Source organism: Pezoporus occidentalis, unplaced genomic scaffold (assembly GCF_034315485.1).
Source record: "Pezoporus occidentalis ecotype Australia unplaced genomic scaffold, CSIRO_AGI_Poc_V1 ctg86, whole genome shotgun sequence".
Lineage (NCBI taxonomy): Eukaryota > Metazoa > Chordata > Aves > Psittaciformes > Psittacidae > Pezoporus > Pezoporus occidentalis.
Window position 1 is genome coordinate 9,145,536 of NW_026916220.1, and position 25,087 is coordinate 9,170,622.

General features: G+C 43.3%; 1 protein-coding gene across 3 annotated transcripts in view; it reads left to right on the top strand.

Annotated features, from left to right (window-relative positions):
* Positions 1–19,353, top strand: part of LPAR1 (lysophosphatidic acid receptor 1) — a 73,305-nt gene extending 53,952 nt beyond the window's left edge. For all 3 annotated transcript variants that reach the window (XM_062604368.1, XM_062604366.1, XM_062604367.1), the window contains one exon: positions 18,306–19,353. In XM_062604368.1, the coding sequence (XP_062460352.1) occupies positions 18,306–18,607 (302 nt within the window). In that variant the 3' untranslated portion in view covers positions 18,608–19,353. The remainder of the gene's footprint in view (positions 1–18,305) is intronic.
* The last annotated feature ends 5,734 nt before the right edge of the window (positions 19,354–25,087 follow it).

Genomic DNA, 25,087 nt, shown 5'->3' on the forward strand with positions numbered 1-25,087 from the left:
AGCAAGTGGCAAAAGCTGGATCCAGAGCTGGCTGAAGCGCAAGTTCTGCGTTTGGCTGTGTTAACACTAGGATTTCAGTGCAAATGTTGGTGTAATCTTAGGAGGGGCATGAATCAGACTTTAAAACCTGGCCCTGACTTTAAAAAATGGTGACAAAATGTATTGAACTCTGAGCGTGATCTGTTCATAAGCTTTGTGCCTTCACACTTCACTTTGAAACGGTGTGATCTGCTCCCAGATTTTTAGAAGTGGTATCCTGCATCCGTTAGGCTGACTATCAAGAATTACCCTTGACTCATAGAGGAGCAGGAATCTTGTAAAGTGTCAGTTATGGGATGTCTCCAGTGCATATTGCACTGCTGAGTGCAGATCCCCCTCAAAATAACAAAAAAATAGCTAAAGAAAATATACTTGTCAGAGGTTTTCTTAGAGAAGCTTTGACATCCTGTCCTGGGTGCTTTCAAACGGGACAGAGAAAATATCTGTAAGATGCAGCAATTTCATCATGCATCTCTTCAGATGTATGTAGGAAAGCAGAAGCCACAACAAACCAAAAAAGTCAGCCCAAGCAGAAGGCTTCTGCTACTGTTTTAAAGAGTTAAATTTTTGTTGTTGTTAAAAAAGTAATCTTAGTAGAGTGCATTGAAAAGACAGTAGATACAGATATAACTGCCTATCAAGCTGTATGTATGCAATTTTGCAGGCAGCATTTTGCAATAGCGTGATATGGTAAGTTCTGTGTGTGCTGAAATCTCTGATAATAAGAGATGTATGTTGCCACATCTTGAAACCATCTCCTCTACTTTCATGACATGGACTGACCACTTCAAAAAAAAAAAAAAAAATCTACATGCTTGGAAATGCATTTTCTTTCTTTAAACACCTTTAAATACCCCAGGAAAATAAAACACAAAGTGCTCGGAAAAGGCAGGCGCATTGCCCGCTTTTTGAAGAGCTGTGACAGAAAAGTTGCTAGGCCAGCTATAGGTTCTGTGACTTCCTGAACCAGCATGAGAGATATCAGTAACAGAAATATCTGGAAATATTTAATTATTTTGTAGCTCATTCCATGTATGAATTGTTCTTTCTTTAGATGGAGAGGGACTTGTATTATTTTCATCATTTGAGATTAAAAGGCACATATTGCAATTTGTGCTCTTGGTGTGAGGTTTTCCCAGGGCACCCATCATTGCTGTGACTACAGCTGCCCTCGTTGGGGCAGCGTCAGCTCTGGCTTCAGGATGTGCTCAGAGTTCATGGGCGCTCAAGAGCTGATAAACATGCCTTTGGTCTGCACGTGATGCACTGGCAGGAACTGGCACATGTCCCGTCTCTGAGTTATTACAAATGCTTGTGAAAAAAAACACAACATTTGTGTAAGGGGTGGATCTGCACTGGGAAGATAAGTCCTCGAATTCTGGTCATAGCAGTTGCCTCTGAACCCCAGCAGATGGATGGGGGACACAGGCTGGGTTAGAGCTTGAGGCTGCCTCTGATGAGTGAGGTTTTGGGCTCTCTGGCAATTCTGTGATACCATGGAGCATTACTGGTCCTTCCAGGTCTCCCTGGGGGACCACTGTGAAGTTCTTGGACCTTTTCTCTGAGGAAGCCAAAAGTCTAGGCTGCTCTGGCTTCTTCAGGTCCGTTTAGGGCATCTTCCAGCAAGGTCTCCCAGAGAGGCCTGTCACTTCCCCTGCCATGGAGGTACACCAGTGTTTTTGTTTTCACCACTCCTCAAAACAAAAAATTACCGGTTAGATGTCCTTGAAGCCAGGCAACACAAACAAATGCCATGTGATAACACTGTGCTTCTGAAAAGCAATGCAGTGCTAAATAAGCCAGAGAGAGACGTTAGTACCATTCTTCCCTGTTTAGCATCTTACAGATTAAGTATGAGTGTTCCCAGAAAAATTAGCTAAGAATTGTGGCAGGGAAGGGTTTTATCAGCAAGTTTTTGCTGCTAGTTATTCAGCACAGGAAGGAGACAGCTCATGTTCTTGTGATGCCAGCTTAATGGGACAGCTTTCTATAGTGTCATGAAATTCAAGAAGTGCAGCTAGAGAAGAGGATGAACTGACAGGCCACATGTGGCCCTCTTCTGCTCTAAACAACTTCTGGGATTGTCTCTTTTAATCTGTTTTACACGTGTCGATAGAGTATTTCTGGGGAAAAGATTAAGTTTTAAATCGCATGTGTAAATATTTACGCGCATCTGTTGCAGTGATATGTAATGTTGTTGCAGGCGTTGGTATACTTCCTCTGCCTTTCCTTTCCCTTCCCTGTGCTCATTGTACTGTATGTGGTCGTCTTGTTCCTTATCGTAAAGCCTCCTGACAGTGTGTACCACATTTCACAAACAAACTCATTTCCTTGCTTTCTGATGTATTTGTTCCTGCCTGCGCCCTGCACCATCTACTATAAATGACTGAATTTTCCACTCAAAATGCTTTCATTGCAGCAACATTCAAGCTTAGATGTGTTTCTAGCAGCAGTGTTTGACAGCCACAGCTGAATCCTGGAAGATCTCTGCATGCAACCCTCTCCCATTCACCCTGAACTCCTGCCCAAAGTAAGCCTGATGAATGCAGGTATTATTCTGTGATGGAGAATAAGGAGGAGGAAGTGAGGAACACCCAGGCTGTGAATCCATTAGAGGCACCTTTTTTTTTCCTTCATTTTTGTCCTGTTATGAATGTTATGTATACCAAATTGCAGTAACATACAAAGCATTGATGTCAGTGGACAGTCACAGCAATGGGCAATAGAGCAGCAAAAAAAAGAACCCAGCAAATCTGAAGCTTGTTTTGCTGGTTGGTTTGGCTATGTATTGTTTGAGGCACAGCACTGGTAAATCCCCTGGCTGCAAAGCCTGCTTAGTAAAGACAAGCAGCTGAAGGCATGGACTTTTCTTACAGCGCAGATACGGCCTGTCTGCCTTGCTACATTCATCCCTAGCTTTGCTAGCCTGCCTGTGTTATGGCCACTCTTCTGAGGCTGTGGAAAACTGGTGAGAAGCTGGCAAGTAGCTTGAAATGAAGTCCAGCAAAGCCTAATCTGAGTTTGCATCAGGGCTTCCGCTTTATGCACATCCCCTACACACTGCTGCTGTGTTGGAGTTCACCTCAGTGTTGCCTCAATATTCCTTTAATTTTTAAAACATCTTTAAAAAAATGAGGTCACCTCTGACTGGCTTCTTCAGTGTATTGCTGAATAGTTCGGGGGGTTAATTTTTTTTTTCTGAATAAAAAAAAGGTAAAGAAGCTCCGTGTTTCACTTAGAGCAGCAGAAGTACTTCTTGGAAGCAAGTACTGAAGGAATTTGCAAGCACTTTGCTTACAATGTACTAATTGTGTTGTGTTTTTTTTTTAACCTAAACATTCCTCAGTGAAGGGCCTTTTCCTTAAAGGTCTCAGTTTATGTCATGCAGCTTCCCGTTTGCTTTAGGCGCAAATCCACAGATATCTGCTAAAAAAACAACTGCACGAATCTGGCAAACTCATATATCAGTGTGTCTCATAGAATCATAGAATCACAGAATAGTTAGGGTTGGAAAGGACCTTAAGATCATCAAGTTCCAACCCCCCCTGCCATCGGCAGGGACACCTCACACTAAATCATATCACCCAAGTCTTCGTCCAGCCTGGTCTTGAACACTGCCAGGGATGAAGCATTCACAATCTTCCTCCTTATATCCAATTTAAACTTCCCCTGTTTAAGTTTGAACCCGTTACCCCTTGTCCTATCACTAAAGTCCCTAATGAAGAGTCCCTACCTAGCATCCCTATAGACCCCCTTCAGATACTGGAAGGCTGCCCCAAAATAATCTGATTTAAACTACTGTGAAAAGTGATGAATTAACACATCTGAATGATCCTGCAGGCACTATTTTGTGTGTGTTCTGGAGGAGGAGTTTTCAGCGTGGGTGCTTTAATTTGCCAGCATTGAAATAAAACATATTTCAAGTGGCCCCAGGTTTCACCTCCTGGACATGTGCTGGTGCCGTTGAGTAATGCTGGTGGGCACAGCCTGGCTGCTTAGTGCTGTAGGGTTTTTAACGTGGAGCAATTCAGAAGCTGGCAGCAGGAACATGAAGGTGTCTTGTTTAATGATCACAGCTGTTTCACCCCTTTTGCTAGTCTGTCAGTTTGCTGCCCCTCAGCCTCATAGGTGAACTGCAGATCTCAGGCTGAAAGTTGCCTTTATGGTTCAGTAGCAGTCTTGGTCCTTCAGTTCCCCTTTCACTGGGGCACAGTAGCTGATGTTCTGCTAGGTAGGCTTTCTATTTCATAACCTGTGCCCATGATTACAAGCCTTCATTGTTTAAAGCAAAATGATGCAATACAGTAGATGGCCTAGATGTACTAAAAACTTCTTTTGAGGACTGATAATGGTGCAGAAACTTCTTGTTTTCCATGGAGAGAGTGTGGAGGAGAATTTTGTTTTTGTTTTTAAGGCCTGCTTTCAGTGCAGCTACACCATTTGCAAATGTTTGTTTTTACAACGGCTTCTGAAAGTCAGTAGGCTGACAATTTCTTTGACAGCTGGCTCCCTGCTTATATGCTGTCCCCTTTCTTTAAGGAGACATCTAGAACCTGTTACCATGGAGTGGTCAGAGCATCACGCTGTGCAGATGTGACTGGTGGGCATAGTGTGCAGGATCAATCAGAGGGGATTAGATGGATCCAAGGGCCATCAGAGCATGCAGAACAAATTGGGCTTGCTTTTTGAATGGCACTGCTTTGTCATTCTGTGGATGCAGTCTTAGGCTAAGTGTGAAACAAGTGCTTTTCACAGTTATCTTCTGCCTCTGGCAGGCATTGGTGTGGCCCCCACTGCACGTAGCTGATCTGCCACATCTGGTGGAACTGTTATTAGCAGCTCTTTTAAAAAGTGAAGTACTGCCCTGCTGTACATATTAGCGACATTAGTTATTACTAGATAGCTTGGTCTGCATCTCAGAGAATTGTTTAAGTTGTGTTTTGTATTTTGAAAACTTCTAGATGGTTTCATTTTCAACTGCTAAATATATTACATTGTGTGGCATTTAAATCCCTTATCCCTTGAGGGCTGAAGTCCCTGGCAAGCAGAGGGTGAGCAAAGGAAGTATTTTCAAGTTCCTGCCCTGCAGAAGCAGCATGCTGCCCAGCAGGTCCATGGGGAGAGCTTGCGTGAGCATGGCTGCAAGCTCTGCCTGGGCGGCAGCGTGCCTTCTCTGTCTGAGAGATGAGTTGGCTTTACCTCTGGGCCTGAAGACAGGTGACAGTAGAAAATAATTAGTGTGGTCTTTGGCAGTCTCATTAGAGAGGCCAGGATTTCAGTGGGAATGGAGACGGCTCGCTCATGTCCAGCAGCAGAAGATCCAGGACAAAGCTGAGACATGCTACAGAGAAAGCGGCAATGTTAATGCCTCTTCCTTCCTTGTTTGGTAAATAGGGACTGGATTTATAGAATCATAGAATCGTTAGGGTTGGAAAGGACCTTAAGATCATCTAGTTCCAACCCCCCTGCCATGGGCAGGGACACCTCACACTAAACCATATCACCCAAGGCCTCGTCCAACCTGGTCTTGAACACTGCCAGGGATGGAGCATTTGCAGCCTCCCTGGGCAACCTATTCCAGTGTCTCACCACCCTAACGGGAAAGAATTTCCTCCTTATATCCAATTTAAACTTCCCCTGTTTAAGTTTGAACCCGTTACCCCTTGTCCTGTCACTACAGTCCCTAATGAAAGTCCCTCCCCAGCATCCCTATAGGCCCCCTTCAGATACTGGAAGGCTGCTATGAGGTCTCCACGCAGCCTTCTCTTCTGCAGGCTGAACAGCCCCAACTTTCTCAGCCTGTCTTCATTCATACGGGAGGTGCTCCAGTCCCCTGATCATCCTCGTGGCCCTCCTCTGGACTTGTTCCAACAGTTCCATGTCCTTTTTATGTTGAGGACACCAGAACTGTACACAATACTCCAAGTGAGGTCTCACAAGAGTAGAGTAAAGGGGCAGGATCACCTCCTTCGACCTGCTGGTCCCTTTTGTCTGGCATTTCTCGTGAACACCCCAGAAAGAGATGTAGGTGGCTGGGAATCAGCTCAGTTTGGGTGTTGAAAGTACTTCAGTATTCAGCTGCAATACAGCTGCCCTTTCATGAATAGGTGAGAGTAAATGAAGCGAATGAGAAGACTTAGTGCATTTTTTCCTGTCTTTATTTCATTATTATTGTTCCTTTTTATCATAGTCAAAAATCCATGGCCTTTTGGGGTATACTGGAGCAAAGTGTGTGCCAGAGATCAAAGAAACATCCTCAGAAACATGCAAATTGAGCAACCTTCAAAATAGCATGATAGTTCTCTTATTTTGTGGTTTCAGAGGCTGTTTATATAGAAATCTTCAAGCCACAGTGACTCAGGATGTGGCACTAGGACAGTGCAAGCACTGTTCTTGGACACTTCTAGATGTCATACTTTGCTTAGCAGGGGTAAAATTTAGAACACTACAGCAGACTGTCAGAGGTAGAGCGCTGTTCCAAAATACCAGCTGAAACATCAGGACCAGTTCAGTATGCTGAACCAAATGCATGAAATTGAGGGAAAACTCAGTCATACTGAGAGGACGCATCACTCACCTAACCCAGGAACAGTTTTAATAGCTAACCCTTTAAGTGGATGGGACTGGGATTCCCTTGTTTGTAGTGCTGAGGGTGTCTTAATGCATTCTGAATTTTTGCCCTGCTTTGTTTTTTGCCTGCTTGTCCTCACCTAATGATATAAACCAGAACTGTGTAAAGCATCACTCACACAATAGCTGTGTTCCCAGGGTTTTCCACAACTGTGTACTGATGAGAAAGGGCTAGCTGAAGACACACCTGTTTCGCCCAGTATAATGTGTGGTTTGGCAGCGTGATTCTTGAAGCTATGAGTTGAAATAAAGGCTAAATTGTATCAGTGCTGTCTTCTGTGTTTGCCTGAGGACTTTAAATCAGTATAGATCCTGTCGCAGTAAATACAAAGGCAATCACAGAGAAGCAGCCACTGGAATTTAGGTATTTACTACCAGCAGTGAAATATTTCCAGACTTGTTCACTGTCTTTCCTATTTTAAGTATGGGAAATATTGTCATTCCCACAGTAAAATTATATGCTGCAGGACAGTAAACACCCTTCTCACGGGGAAAAAGTACCCAATGTACACTGTTGCAGTGCTTCTTTCTGCATGATTATATTTTAATGAATCCAGAGACTGGCATCATAGAAGTTGATAAAATACTAATCTTTCATTCTTCCTGACACCTGAGGTTTAAGTTACAGGGTGATGTCATCTTGTCTAGACAGGGAAAATTAGGTATTCTGAGAGAATTCAGAGGCATCTGTGAGAATCAAGAGCTAGCTGCATCTTTTTAAACCGTTTCTCATCTTCAGTGCGGAAACACAGACCAAAAGCTGTTTTTTCTGCCCAAGTTATCACCCTCATATAGACAGAGTTAAATGAGTACATATAGAATTAAGTGCTAAAACCTGGAATTCACCCTTCTCATGAAGTGTCAGTATATGCTTATCAAAAGCAAAATTTCGGTGGCTCTTCACTCGGCTTGTCTTGTGAAGTGCAATGCCACGTCTGTCTGCTATCGCTCTGTTTTATCATTGCTATTTGTAGATGCCTCACTATGTAGACTCACTGTGTCACTGATAGCCTGAGCAAGGACCATATGGCCTTGACAGTGCTTGAGTGATGAGGTATACAGGAGACTTACCCTACTGTACTTGTTTGTGTAGAGTCTGTCCAAGGCTGCTTCTGCTTTAAGGCAGTATTTTCATTTGTTAACATTCAGATGAGGAGTAGAAGGCTTTGCTGCGAAGGAGGCTATCCTAACATATCTAAAAAGAGAGACTGAAGATTTATTCTAGAGTGACATTCCTTTAACCAAGAGGGCCCTTCCCCTGTTGTACACATCACTGTGGAGCTCGTGCTCTGTTTTACCAGAGGAGCACAGCTTGCACGGTGGATTGTGCTTCTTAAAACTGTTTTGTGTAACTGTCTTGATGCAGTTCGCTTGAGAGGTGTCTGCGACAGCTTAGCCAGCTAGCTGTTGACGTAGACCTGGTATAGAATACAGTCATTCTAAGTATCTCTGTGTTGTAGTAACACTTTTTCCTATTCACAGTCTGCTACTAGCACAGGAGAAACAGTTTTTCCTCCTCTAGGGGAGCAGATAGAGTCTAATATTTTTCTTCTAGTATTATTAGTTTCATCTTGTGTAAGAATCAAAGCAGTCCTTTGCATATTAAATTGCATCCACCCATGCTTCATTTGGAAACTCATGTTGCAACCGGTGCTTATCCAAGCATAATACCAGTAACACTTAATGTCCCTAACAACAAAAGAAAATACAATTAAACAATCTCTTATACCAAAGTTGTTTGAAATCTGCTAAACAAATTGTATTGTTTCAATGTAGCATTGTGACCGTCCCCGGGAAAGTACCAAGGTACCGCATGGGTGTATGGATTTCCAAATGAAAACTGGGCAAAACTAGCTTTTTCAATGTGAACGATTTTTCTGTGATTGAAAACTGAAGGTACTAGAGAAGCAGTGAAGCACCCAAGTCCCAAGCATGCTAAATATACCCTTGCGGAGGCAGGCAAAACAGAGTCCAGTTTGTGAGCCCTGCCTTCAGGGTGCCAGCTGGCCTGCTCCTGCCTCAGATGACCTCTTGCAGTGAGCTTTCACGCTTGCGTAGGCATGTTCACGTTGCCACCAGACCTGGTTGCCCTTTAGCTGCCAAACATCCCGAACCTGAAAGCCTCTCCCAGACCCCTAGGATGGCGTCCTCTTGCCACTCAGGGATGGGTCCGTCCCCCACCTCACACCCCAAGTCATGACCATGAGCAATCAGAACCTGTAAAAACGAGCCTGGCAGAGTTTGGACTAGAGGATTCAAGTAGGTTGCTAGGTGCGCACTGAAAGGCAGTTTCTTGCTTCTAATTCTCCCCAGACTTCTGCTGCCTACTTTCTTTTGTCCTGTGTCACCATGACCCAGGGGAAACAAGTACCATGAGCCAGCCTTTATCAGCTGGGCTATTCTGCTCCTTTTCCAGCCAAGCTACCACCAGTAATTTGGGACTGTTGCAGCATTTGTGACCATAACAGAGTATAAAGGCTCATCTAGAATGACTGGAAATTGAAAAAGACACCAAAATTTCTTCTTTGTGTCAGCTTTTTGGCAACAGCAAAATTCCACAGGGACTCCTGTCTTTACCCAGAGATAAATACTCAAGATTGCTCTGGCAACAGCCAGGCTTTTATTCAGAGATTAGCTTCACATATCTTTATGAATTTAGAAGTCAGTTGGAATCCTGACTGTTGGCATTTAATGACTTCCTGGTTTTGTCTAAAATGCTTTTTATAGATAAAAGGCTCAGTTTCTTCTTTTGCGGGGGATGGTGGGCACAGCACTGTCTTTTTCCGGGTCTCGGCGTTAGTGGCAAATTCCATTTTTCTTTAACAGCCTTTTAATCTGAGAGATTCAAATGGATGCAGAAAAACTACTGTGGCTCAAGCTTTTGCTTTTCTTTTTGGAGAGCAGTTTGCACATGTTGTCTTTGTAAGGTGTTTTTTAAAACCACAACAACTCTATGTTTAAAATAAAGAGGTATTCGAACACCTTGGTTTGCAGGTGTCAGTTGAAAAACAATCCTGGTCTCCATTTGCATTAGCACTTCAGAGATCTCAGCCAAGCAATGTTTGAAGACAGCTGGATCAGCAGGCCTGAGACCAATGAACTCATTTTGCAGGGCTGCAAGCAGCAGGCAGAGAATGACACCAAGCAAGTGTTAACCTGGGGTAGCGTTTAACAAGCACCCATGAAATAAAACAGGTCAGTTTTGATGGCTTGCTGATGCCTCTTCAGTTTGTTTTGTTTCATTACCATTCCTCCTCAGATGTTTCTCTCTGTTGCTGTTTCAAAAGCTTCCGATACTACAGACATATGCAGGGGCTTGGAGACCCGTGCAGTTTCTGAAATATCCACAGCTGGTGCCAGGCTCTGAGGAAAGGCCATCTAGGGTCCAGGTGGGAAGACACCCAGCAGGTAGGACCTCCAGAAGGAAAGCCAGGAGGCTGCCAGCATACCCTGCCTTCAGCACTTGGCAGCTAACACCTAGTGGCAGTGAGCACAAAGCGCTGCAGGGAGTGAGCTCATGAGGACTCCCATGGCTGCCATTTGTGAGGGAAACCTCCTCATCATTATCTACATCTCTTTAAACTGTGTCTCATCTTCAGTATGGAAATAAACACTGCAAACTGAAGTAGGAAGAGAAGACCAAAGCCATCAGCCACCTTGAGAAGCAGGACGGCGTGATGGCTGTAGACATAGCCCCACTGACCACAGCTGTTTTCTATCTGAGCATCTCCATGCTCAGAGACAGCAGCCATGTGGCTACAGCAGTGGTGCCAATGGTGTTATTGGCTAATGGTTGTTTCAGCACCCTGTGAAACACTGTGGTGGGTCAGGTGTATCTTTAGTTGGCCCTACATGAAGGTGTAGATGCCAAAGCGTGTCTTGTTTAAAAGGAAGGCTTTGACCTAAAGATGTCACAGAGGAATTTGTAGAAGTAAGTATTGAAATGGTGAATTTACAGGAGCAATGCGGTGATGCAAGCATTAAAAGGGAACAGAGAGCACAGAGACCAGCCTGTAGCAAATGAGTCTGTATGCCAGCAGGAGTGTCAGTTGTGGTCAAGACTGGATTTAGGAACAGTTTTTTCCTTTATTTTATTCTTTCTGAAGGGAAAGAAGCTGATGAGGATTAAAGGGAAGAGCAGACCTTTGTGGACAAGGTTTGCTGTTCCTCCCAGCCCAGCTAGAGAGCACAGGCAGAGCCCCAAGGAAGCTTTCATGTTAAGCCATTAGCATGTTTTAGACCAGATAAATGGTTCAGAAGGGAAGCAGTCAGGTTCCTCAGAGATGAGGTGATTTGCTGAAAAAGATAGCCATGCCTTAAACACCAAATAAATTCTCTGCACAGGAGTTCAGAAGTGAAGTCAGATGTTTGAAGTATACACATACTGTTTTCCTGCTGGGAAGGGGAAATATATTTTGGAGCAAGACATGATTCCTCTGTTCCTACATGATCCAGCCATTATTTTGTGCAAAGTCTGACCCAACTCAACAGCTCCAAATCCCAGAACAGGATTCAGGACAAGGTTCGAGTGTCCATGTGCTTACAGCTGTGAGAAAGTAGGAAATTGGGGAATGGATGCAGTACTAGCAGAAACAGTTTATTTTAAAATGCCTTTGCAAACCATGGCTGCAGTAGACTGAAAAATCTGGCAAACCTGTCAACTTTTCATGCAGAGTACAAATACTTGGAAAAGCTGAGGTCAGGATTTTATAACCTGCACATTCAGAGCTGTTCAGCTTATGGGAGACGAGCGAGGGTCCCTGGGGATAGGACACATTTAGTGTTGTGGAAGACAGGCTCTTAGGTCCTATCACCCAGCTCCTCCCTTGTGCCCCCCTAGTTGTTTATTTTCTGTTACTAGCTTCAACCCTCTTGCTCCAAATCTTCTTACAAGAAGTACATGTAAGATGCTGTTGCATGAATATGAATGTAGATCTTACTTAGCTTTGCTTTGTTTATCGTTACCTGTTTTACACTGGTGGAGATATACCCCCTTCCTTTCACACAGAGTCCCACAAGAGAAATTTTTGACTTGAAACCCAAAGAGGCCATTGCGTCAAAGTCTCCCAGGTCCATGTCAGAGAAAGCAGCATTTTACACTCAGTCAGAACCTGCAGGAGTGTGCTACGAATCTCTTATTCAAAATTCATACATCTTCCTTAAGTAAAGGCACCTTAAGTAAGTGAAGGAGGTTTTATAACACCCTTTTCAGCAAGGCCATTGTTACTGGCATGCTGCATGCTGCTCTCCCCTGCCTCAGGTATTTTTCAAGGACGGTCTTTCACTGTCATCCTCCCCAAACCTTTTGAAGTCTGTGGGTGGAGAGGTAAGCCTCTCGTATCTGAAGGTTATGAAGAATTTTCCATATTTAGCATAAGATTATTTTACGTTTGTTGATCTGGTCCATATGTGGTAGTCATATTTTTGCACGTAAAAATTCTATGGGTGGAAGTAAACCTTACCCCAATGTTGACTGTTTCCAGCAGAAACTACAAAAACCAGCAACAACTGTGTTTTCATCCACCAAGAACTGTAAGTTGTATTGTACCAATGTTGTGGCAAAATTTGGGGAAATTATGTCAGAACTGCTCCTACACTCTATAAGTTTACAGTGTAATAAATTATCTTCATGGAACTTTTGAATATGTAATTCAGCATGCAGTTTACATTTCATTCTTCAATATTTGTATCTGTGGAAAACAATACATAGTTATAAATAAGCACTATTTCATGCAGTACATATCTCTAGTCATGCTATACATGAGATAATACACAATTTGATGAGGATTATTGATACAGCTTTCAGATGTCTAGGGCACAAAGAAATGCAGTTGTGTGGCAGCTCCACAGCTAGCTTAGCAAGTTGCTTTACCTCCTGAGTGTAGGGTTGTACTGGGATATGGAAAATTCTTGGCTATGGTTTTGTTAAATAAATCACCTCTCCATAGCATTGGTTTCAGCCTACAGAAAGTGCAGCAAAACTCTTCTCCTTCTTGGTAACTGGCAGTGATGCTCAGTGTCCTTTCCTGTCTTGGTCCCCATTGTCCCAGTGGAATAGATGGTGTAGCCAGCTATCACAAGTGGCACTCTGAGAACAGGAGGGGATTTGGAGAGGACAGCAGGTGGACAAGGAGAGCTGGGCAACTGTGGCAGACCATAAATGTCCCTGAAGTTCAGCTGGAGTGGGTCTTTTCTGTCTTTTATATCATGGTGCTTTACTGTCTGTAATCTTAACAAAACTGCAAACGCAAGAGAGATCTTTTTCCCCCTTCTCTCTTTTCTATGGAAAAACTAGCTTGTTCCATATTTTTCCCCTCCATAGAGTTTTCTGTGTGAGGATTTTGCAGGGTGAGCATGAGGCCATGTCAGAAATCAGTAAAGTCTAGGTCTATACCCAAGATGGGTGGAAGAGGGCACACAAAAGGGATACATTATGGTTAGGCAGGAGGAAAGGGGTGTTTCAGAATAGGTGTGCTCTGACAAGAGCTGCATCCCACCAGAGCCTCTGAGGGACAACTGTGTGTGACTTTGCAGGAGCAGAAGTGCTTATTTTACTTTACTGTTGTGAGTTAGAGGAAAACAGAAGTTCATGGAATAAATGCAGACTTACGCTGTCCAAGGCAGAAGGCAGCAACAACAAATAAAAAGTGCTTGCTTAGAAAATTCATCTACTGACATAAGGAGTTTCATGAACTAACATGAGAAGTTTCATGAGTAGCCATCTAGTGTAGTATCCTAGTAATGAGCAACTAGTTTATCAGTGTTTATTCTCATGTAGCTTCTTTTCTGCTGCTGTTTTTTGTTGCTTACTTTGTTGTGATTTATCATGGCTGGTTTCATATGCCTACTGCCTACAACAGTTTTTACTCCCTTGCAATCAAACCTTGCTGTGAGGCCGTGCCATGCTTACCCGAGGAGTTCTCAAGAATCCAGCTTCCATGGAAATATAATCCCCACTGCTGCATCAGATAAGGACAGAGGCAATGTAGTTATATCATAGTCATTAGAAAGCCCCCAGTGCACTTTGACCACAGTGCAGCAAAACAGACTGTGCACAAGGAGCTGGGGTTTCAGACCTGGGTGAGAGTTATCACACAGCAACAGAAAACGAGATTAGTGTCATGACTGTTTTACTGTAACTCCTGATGTAAAAGCATGCTAAAAAGGTTTCCTGCTGTAAAACATGCTTCTCAGTTTATAGAGACCCCTCTCTTCTTGTATCCTTAAATGTTTTTAAAAAATGCAGTGTGATTTCTCTCATTCCTTCAGACTTTACTGTCTCATAGCTGGGCCTGATTCTTCAAACAGCCCTGTCCTGCCAGACACACAAGGCAGACCTTGGCCATACACCACAGGGATGTTCCTCTCTGTGATTGAACAGTTTGGTCAGCTTCATGCAGTGCCAGCACCTCTAAGGATTACCAGGATTGAAAGTGTCACCCTGAGGTGCTATTTATCTGTCTAGGCAACAGTGCTCTTCAGCCACCCAAGGGCATACCGTCTGTGATTTTATTCATGCATGTTGATGTCTCCTAGTGCCATGGCATGACAATGTCATATCCATGAAGCTGAGCAGATTGATTCATTGCATGCAGTAAATCTGCTTTGTATGTCATTTTAACAAGGGGTTTAACCAAAGCCTGTAAAATGTTAAGATGCACCTGGAAATTACTCACACTGTACTTCAGGCTGCTCTCAGTTCTGTTCGTAGGCAGAAAAATACATCAAGAGTTTGGTGTATGCTTAAGGCTTTTCAGTATATGGCAGCAGAGAGCTTTAGGATCTCACTCTTTTATTAGATGTGATATTTTTAGATCTTCATTCTTGGTGAAATCAGTGCACAACAAATTTCTGGAAAGGGAGGAATTTAACCTCACTTGCAGCTAGTATCACTTTTCTTTGACAAGTACTCCAAGTAAGAAAAAAGAAAAAGAAGGCTTTTTTTTTCCTTCCAGAGAAGTAATTCCATGTTTAACAGATGATGTTTCTTAAATTTGAAGTAACAGGAGCCTGACATTTTAATGTTCCTTGCATTGTACCTAACTCAAATATGCCCTTACCATAAGTGATGCTTTCCAGTGTTTTCCAGGGTACGGACAGTTAAATAACAAGTGAGAAAACACAAGGCATTGTTTTGTCAGCATTTGCAAACGCTTAACTTAATAAGCTGGAGGACCATGGTGGGAAGTTTTGCTAGGAAAATCCCAGGGGCTAAAGGAAAACAAAACCCGCTAGATTAAATGGGGCTGGCTTCAATGACTTTTATTTCCCAATAACAAATGAGCCGTCTGTTCAGACGCTTGAAGCTAGCCCTGTTTGCACAGAGGTGCAGTCCTGAGTGCTGTGTGCTCCTCTGCTGCCATGTACTCCTCTTCTGCCACTGCTGCTGCATGGAGGAAACAGGTTGAACAGTCAGCCTGGCCTGTAGCTGCGGACCAAGGCAGCTGAAAGCCTACGTTACCGGAGCAGGTCTGTAGCTTGGAGCTGGGAATTTCTTCTCCCCTCCACTCCCTGGCTGCCAACGCATCACTGACCCAGTTCCAGGCCTGGCATGAGCAGCAGGGTGACAACTTGCAGAATAGTGACTTCGATTTGCTTCCAGAGCTGGGTGGGAAGACAGCCCATTGTGTTTGTCTTTTGCTCAACCGCAGTCCTTTTCTTGAGTGCAGCCACATCAAGCCTCAGCGCATAGGTTATTGGACCTATTTGTGATACTGAGGAGCCCAGAATGGCTCAGAAACTCCACCCAAGACCAGTGTTCAGTACAGTGGGCTGCATATGAACTTTTGCCGAAGACTCTGGGGCTTTCTCAGGGGCAAATGGCTACCTGCCTTACTGTACTGCTTCTTGTTGTTACTGCTTTCAACATACCCCAAAATGATAGCAACAGAATGTTCTGTTTGGCATACTTAGTTTCTCAACAACAGATCTGGAATGGAAAAAAAAAAAATGTTGGAAAATTGGAAGCTTTCAATTGCAACTTTAAACAACACTATGAGAGCTTTCCTGTCAGCTCCATTGTTCCCACATTGGACTTCTCTGCTCCTGCCTGGTGAGGATGCTGTCATCATCTTTTGTCCTTGACTGTAGATCCCATGACTTGCAGTGTTCCTGTCTCTGATGTTGTTCCCCCAAAGCAGCCTGTAATGAAGAAATTACATGCTGTCATGGTTTAAACCCTAGCCAGACAGCTTGTTCACTCACTCCCAGTGAGTGGTGCTGGGTGGAGAGCAATCGAGGGCCCCCCCACCCTCTTCCCCCCGGGGCTCTCCCCTTCCCCACTCCCGGAGGAATGGGGAGGAGGATTGAAAGAGTGCAACTCCCAGGGGTTGAGACAAGAACAGTCCAGCAACCAATGTGCAACACAAATCACCACCGCTACCACCAACTACAACAATGATAAGGGAAAATAACAAGGGAAGAGAATACAATACCACCAGCCAAGAAGCGAGTCCCAAGCGGAAGCCCGTGTCCTTCCGGGTAACTCCCAGTTACGCCCCCCCCAGGCATGACTTGCTGTGGTATGGAATACCTCCCTGGCTAGCCTGGGTCAGGCGCCTCGTCTCTGCTTCCTCCCGGCTTTCCCTCCTCCCTGGCAGAGCATGAGCCTCACAAAGTCCTTGGTCAGGGTAAACATCCCTTAGCAACAACCGAAAACATCGGTATCACCAGCACTGTTCCCAGGCTGGAAGTCAAAACACAGCGCTGCACCAGCTACCATGAAAGAGAAACATGACTGCTACTGCTGAACCCAGGACACATGCTCAAGCTGGATCAAAGTCCACTGCTGCCTCTCTAACTAGGAGTTTGAACACAACATGCTCAGTTCCAGCAGTGAGTAGCTGAATTTGAAAAATTGGCTTGGTTTCTGTGGAAAACAGCTCAGCAGAGCTGTTCTGTGCAGAAGACAGCCTCTCTATCAATGTGAACAGTTCTGCAAATAAAGAGATGCAGTTTTCTACTACCTGGGAGCAGGTACAAAGAAAGGACAAAAGATCATGGTCCTTTGCGTGAGTTTCAAATACTCTTTTCTAGGACAGTTGTAATCTGAAAGAGCAGCAGACAAAAGCTATGAAGTGGATTCATGTGTTTGATGCCACCTCGGTGTGGGAGAGTTTCATCCCTATGCTGCAAAATTGCTGCCAGCCCCTAACAAAGTCATTTGGCCAGCGCCATTGGTGCTTTGTACTGGCAGCTGGCACTTCGCCTCCCATCTTCTCCTTTGCAAGCTTTGTTGGTCTGCAAAGCAATAGGCATTGAGTGGCACTGTGGCACCACTAGTTGCAAGCAAGCTCAGTTTAGGGATGCTTTTTGGTACAAAAAAAGCATGTGTGTGGTTGCCTGGTTGGTAACCAGTGTCTGTAGCCTGGCACATCCTGAGTCTTTGCAAAGCCCTTCAAAAAACATTCTGTTTAATCTAGGTGGGTTTGACATCCAAATAGAAAGGTGTCTGCACAGCTTACAGCTGGCACTGCTCAAGCTGGAAATAGCTGGCACCTTCTTGGCAGGCACAGCAAAAAGTCTGTGTGCTGCAGAGACTGACAGTAGTGAGCTGCTAGATCTGCAGAGAGCATCACTGTAATAAAAATAGAGGCAATATGTTAGCAAATAAATACCACAGTGACAGGAGAACCTGTCTGAAAACAATCCTCACTGGGTAGTGCTGGGAAGCCCTTATTGCTGCTGCCTCTGCTAAACCTGACCACTGATGACAAGACTTTGGTTTCCACCTCAGTCAAGCACGTCAAGTCAAGCCTGGAAAATGTCAGGAGCCCTGTCTTCGCTCTGGCAAATACAATTTGGTGTAAGGGCTTTCCCAGTATGTTTAGAACCTCTTTAACCTTTCAAGGAGCATGCATCCTTTAACTCAGTACTCTCACTAAAGCGAAAAGCTTTCATTTCTGCATTGAACGTTGAATTTTATCCTGGGCTTTATTCCCCTCAGAGCTTTGCAAAGCAGAGAAAAGAGGGGGAAGCATTTTAATCAGGGTAGGGGTCTTCGGCATTTACACTATTGAAGCCTGAGGAGCGTCTGAATTTCTATTGAATAGAGACTAAGAAAAGAAGTAGATCTGGTGAAGGATGGCATTTCAGTGCAAGAAGGATGTGTGTTTAGGACTTTCCATTACATAATAGGGCTGAAATGGATTAACAAGACCCAGGCTTTCTTTTTCTTGAGAATTGTTGCCTGCACCACTCTTTTTCTATTACTGATGCTTCAGTCACAGCACTCATAGAAAGGTTTTCTTTGTTGTTATTAGTTTGAGAAGTAAATTGCAGCATCATTTCTCCTGATCAAGGGATTGATTAGTCAGAGGTCTCTAGCTAAACGGAAAAAATGTTCCTCATTATCAATTTTAAGTGCAAATGGATTTGCCAAGCAGTGTTTCAGACGGTGTCAGGAGGGGAGGAATGCCTTTCTCTTTTGATGTGCTGCCCATAACTATTTACAGATCTTTGAAAGGCATCCCTCTCATCAGGTCAGTGAAGAAATAGTGTGGGAACAATACTTTTGAAAGAAAAAATTAACCATTGCCATTTCCAGTTGGATGGTTCTCATAGTGTTTTCTCATAGTGTTGGTGCATTAGTATATTTATGGGTTATGTTGTGTTTTGTCCACTCTTTCTCTTCCTAGGTGCTTTCATTATCTGCTGGACCCCAGGCTTGGTCTTGCTGCTCCTTGATGTTTGCTGTCCCCAGTGCAACGTCCTGGCATATGAAAAATTCTTCCTGCTCCTGGCAGAGTTCAACTCCGCCATGAACCCCATCATCTACTCCTACCGGGACAAGGAGATGAGCGCAACCTTCAAGCAGATCCTCTGCTGCCAACGCAGTGAGAATGCCAATGGCCCCACTGAAGGCTCAGACCGCTCTGCGTCCTCGCTCAACCACACCATCTTGGCAGGCGTGCACAGTAACGACCACTCAGTGGTGTAAAACCACAGACAGCCACATGGCCGATGAAGAGCAGTGGGGGATTATGTGGAGCGGGATGGATGCACGGCCTGGGGCAAGGTAACCCACTCACAAGGTTTTCTCAGACACTAATGGACTAGAAGTATTTCTCTTCCTGGAAGCTCCACACACCGGTGCAGTCTGTCTTGTCTGCAGGACTGTCCTTGCTGCAAGGCTTTTGGTTTCCACTTTCAAAAAGCAGAAGGCACATGCCTTGTGGCGGAGGTCATCAGTAGCCCATGGAGAACCTCACTGAGACTTTGTCGGACTTTGCTGCATCTTGGTGCCAGTCTGAATCAACCCTGATTAATTAAGCTTATATCTGCTTCACTGCATTTACATGTAGCCACTTAGTCTTTTATAAAGGGAGTAAAGGGGATTAAAGTATGCCTATCATTTAATAGACATGTAATATTTATCACCATCAGCATGCTTGTGATGAAAATTTTCTGTGCAGGGATTAAAACTGTGCTCTAGTCTTTGCGTCATTAGCCACACTGCCATAACTACAGTGAAAACAGAAGTAATTTTTCTAGTACAGGCAACAGGAAGATGATGAAAACTGACTCTTCTTACCTTCATTACTGATGTTAGAAAGCATGCATGTTCTGTGTGTATGCAGATTGTTTTAATTAAAAAAATTGTTGTAAAGTCTGCAAGTAGAAAAGTATAGACTGTATTGCAGTGTTTGTTTAGATTATGAAATAAACAGTACTCTAGTCACAAGGTATTTAATGTTCTTCTTTGAAGTGCGTTATGGAATGTGTAACGTGTAAGGGGTCCCAAGTTTTTCATGGTCAAGTTCTTAAAGTAGGGCACATCCATAAGGCTCTTAAAGGGGTACAGTCAGATTGGCAGAATTTTAAAAAAAATATTTATGGCATTGGAACATTTTTCTTGTCCATGGCGGAAAGCAGAAGGATTTTTTGATGTATATGATTGTATTTTGTATTTTATAAAGTCAAGATAAAGTAGGTAGTCATCTCTTGCAAATGACAGGACTGTGCTACATGTAATAGCCACGCATGGATATTGTTAAGACTAGCTGAGCTAACAGATGGATTTTTTCACATATGTGTATTTTAAAGAGAAATATCAGTTGTGTGAATCTCGGTTACCAAGAATCAGTGACATCAATCACACAGGTGTAAATATGGATGAAGATGAGACCTTGATAATGAAAAACTTGGCACCTTTCTCTAGGAAACTCTGTGTTCTCCTAACAGTATAAAATATACCAACAGTAAAGTCCTGGGGCCATTTTCATCATTGTAATGTGCCTCTATAACAAAAAACAAAACAAAAAACCCTAAAAAAAAAAAAAAAGAATAACAAAAAAGGAAAAAAAAAAAAAAAACAGAAAAAACGCACAAAAAAGAAAAAACACAAAACCCACCAAAACAAAAAAAATACCACAAAAAAAACACAAGAAAAACTTTAAAAAAAAATAAATACAAAACCACAAAAAAAAAACACAAAAATTATCAGAGGTATATCCGTCTATGTACTGTACTGGAATGTAACACAAGGGACAATATTCTCCCATTTGGGCAGGGAAAGAATGGAGGGGAGAGTATAAGCCCAGGAAAAAGCAGAATTTTTAGCATCTCTCGCTTGGAAGATATACTTGGATTTCCAAGTATAAAATCGCTTGGAAAAGGCAATTCCTTGGGGGGGGGGGGGGGGGGGTGAGGGGGAAGCAAGTGAGCAAAACCTGTCTGCATTGAATAACATGAGAGTTTTGCCACTGTTCTCAGTGAAACTGAAATTCACCTGTACTGTCAAGCCAAATTTGCGTGGACACTGTGGAAAATCAAGTGGACAGAGAGGATAAACTCAACATTATCTGTCAGTTGACTAAGATATTGAATGTTGCACTTGCTTTGTACAAAACAGCTCTTTTTTCCGACTGCATTTTAGAGCAAGTGAATGTAAATTTTGATTATTTTTTTTTTATCCACATAACTGTACTGCAAAAGAGAAGAACAGGTTGGATTAACTTTTTCATTTAAAATTATCTCTTTGCTAAGCCACTCATAAATTATTCTTAGTGCTTCTGTGATGTTTCATCTAGTGCAGTTAAGCAGAAGAGAGGGTGAGAGTGCCTCCAAAGAGAGGGCACATCCAACTGAAAAACAATTTCCTTTCCTCAAGAACGCTTGGAGTTGCCTTCTTCCCTGGATCCAGGAAGAGCACTTTTTCCTGTCCCCATCTTCTCCATAAAAGAAGGATATCGTAGACACTTTATTTTTGGGGATGCCCTTTCCAAGTGTCCGTTTTACTGCTGTTTGCATGCTCTTGATTGAATCTTTCCTGGATGGGTGGGAGGATGATGCTAAGAAATAGCAGCAAATCCTTCACCCTCGTTCACTGTGTTGAAAGTGTGGTGGTTTTGAAGAAGTCATGGGGGAATAATCTTAAAGCAGGTGTGTGACAGGGGACTGGGTCCAGAGGGCAGGCATTTCTTATTGTAATTATGACAGGAGTTAGTCACTGCCCAGGTACATCAATCAGACCTTCTCCAAGGAGGCACTCAACAGTTCAAAAAGCTGGACATTTTGAACTATCTAACAGCAGCTAAATATCAGTCATTGGGTAGATTAATCCAGGAGCACTTCTGGCAGTAGGTGGCTTTTTCTTCTGAAAGGTGAAGTGCAATTCCTTAAGGTCAAAGGCAACAGGGTGCAAATGTTGCTTATACAATTCCACTAGAACTCACTGAGCATGTGGCTGCTGCTTAAAAATCTAATTAGTGCTGTGTTTTGTTGTCATGATCTCCCTATATCCTTGAGAAATCTGATCTGTGGATTGTGTTACTTTGCAAGCTAATGAAATTAAAGCTGCTGTGAGCAAAGAGAATAAAAGCCAGAGCTTGGAATGGAAGGATTCGTTGGCTGTCTTCTTTAGAGTGGTTCCCATGCCACTTGGTTTCATCTCAGATTTTTTCCAACTTTTGCCTCTCTTCATTGCACAGTTGTAGAACCCACTTCTGCTATGTGAAAACATGGTGCAAAGTACTTAGGGAAAAAAAAATTGCTCCACTTATTTTTACTTATCTCAAATCCTTCAGAAGGTTTTAGAAGGGTTCTTAAAATACCAACAATCCTCCCACAGTCATTAAAATTCTTCTGTTGCTGGCTGCCTCTGGTCCAAGTAAATGCTCTTGAAGTTCAGAAGTAATGGTGTTTGTTTCAGCAATTGTAGTGGTAGGAAGCTGTGTATTAAAAGGAGTATGCTTAATGAAATCATTTGCAGGTCAAAGAAAATGTGGTTTTCCTACTTTGTTTCCCCAGTGGCAGCACAAGTCTGAAAACTAATTGAAAAGATTGCCTTTGAGTGAAGGATTATTAAGTGGAATTTTAACTCCCTGTTTCTGTCACACTTAGAGAGGCTGAGCAACCAATCGGTCCACAGAGCTGTTAATCACAGCATTTACATGAAAAGTTGTAAACATGTTCTGTGCTTGACGCACGCTGTATTGTCAACCTCTTTTTTGCTCCATCTCTGAGATCTGTTGGTAGCTCCAGGCTGGCTGCTAACTGGGATGCTCAAAGCTGGGCAGATAACTCAGAAGATAGCTGGCACAAGGAGAAAGGGCAGACCAACTAAGAGCTTTTTCATTGCCTGCCTGCTGAGGCATGACCCCATCCCATTGTGCCTGTAATTCCTTTGGGTCCCTTCTGACTGAGATGGGAGGGAGCTGGCAGAGGTCAGCCTTAGCAGACTGGTTCTTTTGCACCTGCTGCAGAAGTAACATAACCTGAATACAGGCTTTTCCTTTCTGGTTCTCTTAAGGGCTTTCCTGTTGAGCAATATGCAATTGCAAGTCCTTTGTGATCAGTTCCTGCCATTAGCCATCAGTCTGTGCTATACACCATGTCTGTATGGAGGGGCTTTGTAAATGCAATCTCATTTGTCCAACCAAATTGCCCAGGCTTTACCATTTGGTTGGAAAGGTCACTTCCGATAGACAGATACCTTAAAGAGTATTAATTCTAGCACCTGTCCAGACATAACTCCTCAAGAAAAAGTGCTCTTTTCTTTCCTCTTGTTTTCTTTTAGAGGATTTTCAAGAAATGTGTTTACCTAGCTCTGGTTTTCTAAGTCTTATCAAGGAGAAAAGAGGTTGATAAACAACAAAAACAAACAAGGATATTAAACTATGCTGTTGTCTTCTGTGGTATATTGAAATGCAACCTGCTGATAAGCTGCCAGCATTTTATTAACAAAAGCCCCCATGAAATGTTCCCATTTGCCTGTGATAAAATTCTGATAACCAAAGTGTATGTGGGGGACTTGGGAATCTGTTCATTTGTTTCCCTGTTTAAACAAAACCATGTTTATACATCACAAGTATGGAGAGAACCAATGAGGTTTGGCAAAAAAAAAATTGCTATTATGTGCACTTACTGTAAATGTTTAGAGGTTGTTTCTAGTACAATAAAGTATTTAGCATGTGTAATACAGAGTGTGCAAAAATACTCTTCATCCTGAGAGCTGGTATTTTGGATGTGGAGGGGAATTATTCAAAAAGTGGTTCTAGGGAGTGTGGGGGGAGCACGGGCTGATCTGTTCCAGGCGACAGCATAGGGCTGAAACACAGGGGCAATGAAGGGGGAGGTTATTTCCAGTAAATCACTTGATCAGTTCTGTTCCATATTCCTAGCTGTTCATCTTCCTTTCAAGTCCACACTTGCACCATTTAACCTCAGACCTCCTTTAGTGTGTAGAAAAGTTTTCCTGCACAGAGCACCTGCTGATTCTTTTCCCTCTCCCTATTACTTCCTTTCTCTCTCCCCTTCTCTTTTCCATTCTCTTTTCCCTTTTTGATGTGCATGAGCATGTTTGTTCTAGATGATGTCCCCAGTTTCAATTCAACCACCGAAGGTCATACATTTACTAAACCAAAGCTGGTTGGCTTATACATAGGAATGAATGTGTACACACACAGATTTGCAAAACCATAGGAAGGAGGAAGAGCCAAAAGGAAAAAAGAAAAATATTATTATTTCAATGCTGTTTGAGCATAGCTAGCGTAAGACTCTATGCTAATTCCTATTTCACATTTCGAAGAAAGCAGGTATTAGGTAAAGGGTCAATTAACTACCTGCTTTTCATTAGGGAAGTTACTGACTTATATACTGAGAGAGACCAACATCTGCTTCAGCAAAACAACAGAAAATAAAGTTGACATTCCTAAGATAAAATTGCGCTACTGATCACTCCAGGTATTACTAAGTGCAAAAACATAAAAAAGGAAGAGTTCGATTTTTAACTCTCCCCAAAACCTGGTGATTCATGTTTAATACCCTGGTGCCTTCCGTGACATGGCATGTGTAATGTAAAGCAGTCCCACAGAGATGGATTGCTGGACATAGCAAGCAAAAAGCCAAAATACACAATTGCTAAATAAATCACCCTTCGTGAAAACATGCTGCAATGCCTCTGGGATTTTTTGTTCTAAGCCCTGGATCACCATTTGTTGGCAAAGTCAGACTGTTTACATGATGATCTGTTAGCATTAAATACACAACACGTGCAGCAGTGCAGGACACAGCCTCAGCACGCAGTAGGCAACGTTCAGAGCAGGAGCTTGGAGAGCCGGGATGTTTGGAATGAAGATGGCCAGAGCCCACAGCACACTCCCTAGCATCATATAGGCCAGCCTCCCCACCCTGCTTTGTGCCTATTGAGATCTGCCCCTTCTGGCCAAGTGTGACAGGGAGAATAGGACTGCTGCAGGTGAGCTGGTCCCAGCAGGAGCAGGTGTGAATCGGCCTTTTCCACTTCTGTCTAATGCCTTACTCTTCTTAATTGCTAAGCCTTCCCATGCTTATGGATCTGCTCCTCACTCCACTAGTCATTGCATGCTCAGCTTCTTGCTGGATTTTCTTGTCGCCCCTCCAAAGACCCCTTCCTGTTCCTCATTTGTACTGCTTTTCTCTGTGCCTCTTCCAGGTAGCCAAAGCTATCTCTGAATCAAGCAGCAAGGTAAACACCAGGTGTTTTCTACCACAAATAAAGGTTTCTTTGTTATTTCCTGGGGTGTAAGGTAGGAATGGGGTTAAATCCAGTTGATGCCCAATCACAAGTGGTGATACCCAAGGCTCAGTACTGGAGACAGTTCAGTTTAAGGTCTTTATCAATGAGATAGAGGAGGGGATAAAATGTACCCTCAGTAAGTTTGCAGATGACACCAAGTTGGGCAGGAATGTTGACCTGCTAGAGGATAGGAAGGCTCTGCAGAGGGATCTGGACAAGCTGGATCAATGGGCTGTGGCCAGTTGTATGAGATTCAATAAGGTAAAGTGCCGGGTCTTGCATTTGGTCCACAACAACTCCATGCAAGGCTCCAGGCTTAGGGAAGATTGGCTGGAGAGCTGCTTGGCAGAAAAGGACCTGAGGGTGTTGACTGATGGAGCTGAACATAAGCCATCTTGTGCCCAGGCAGCCAAGAAGGCC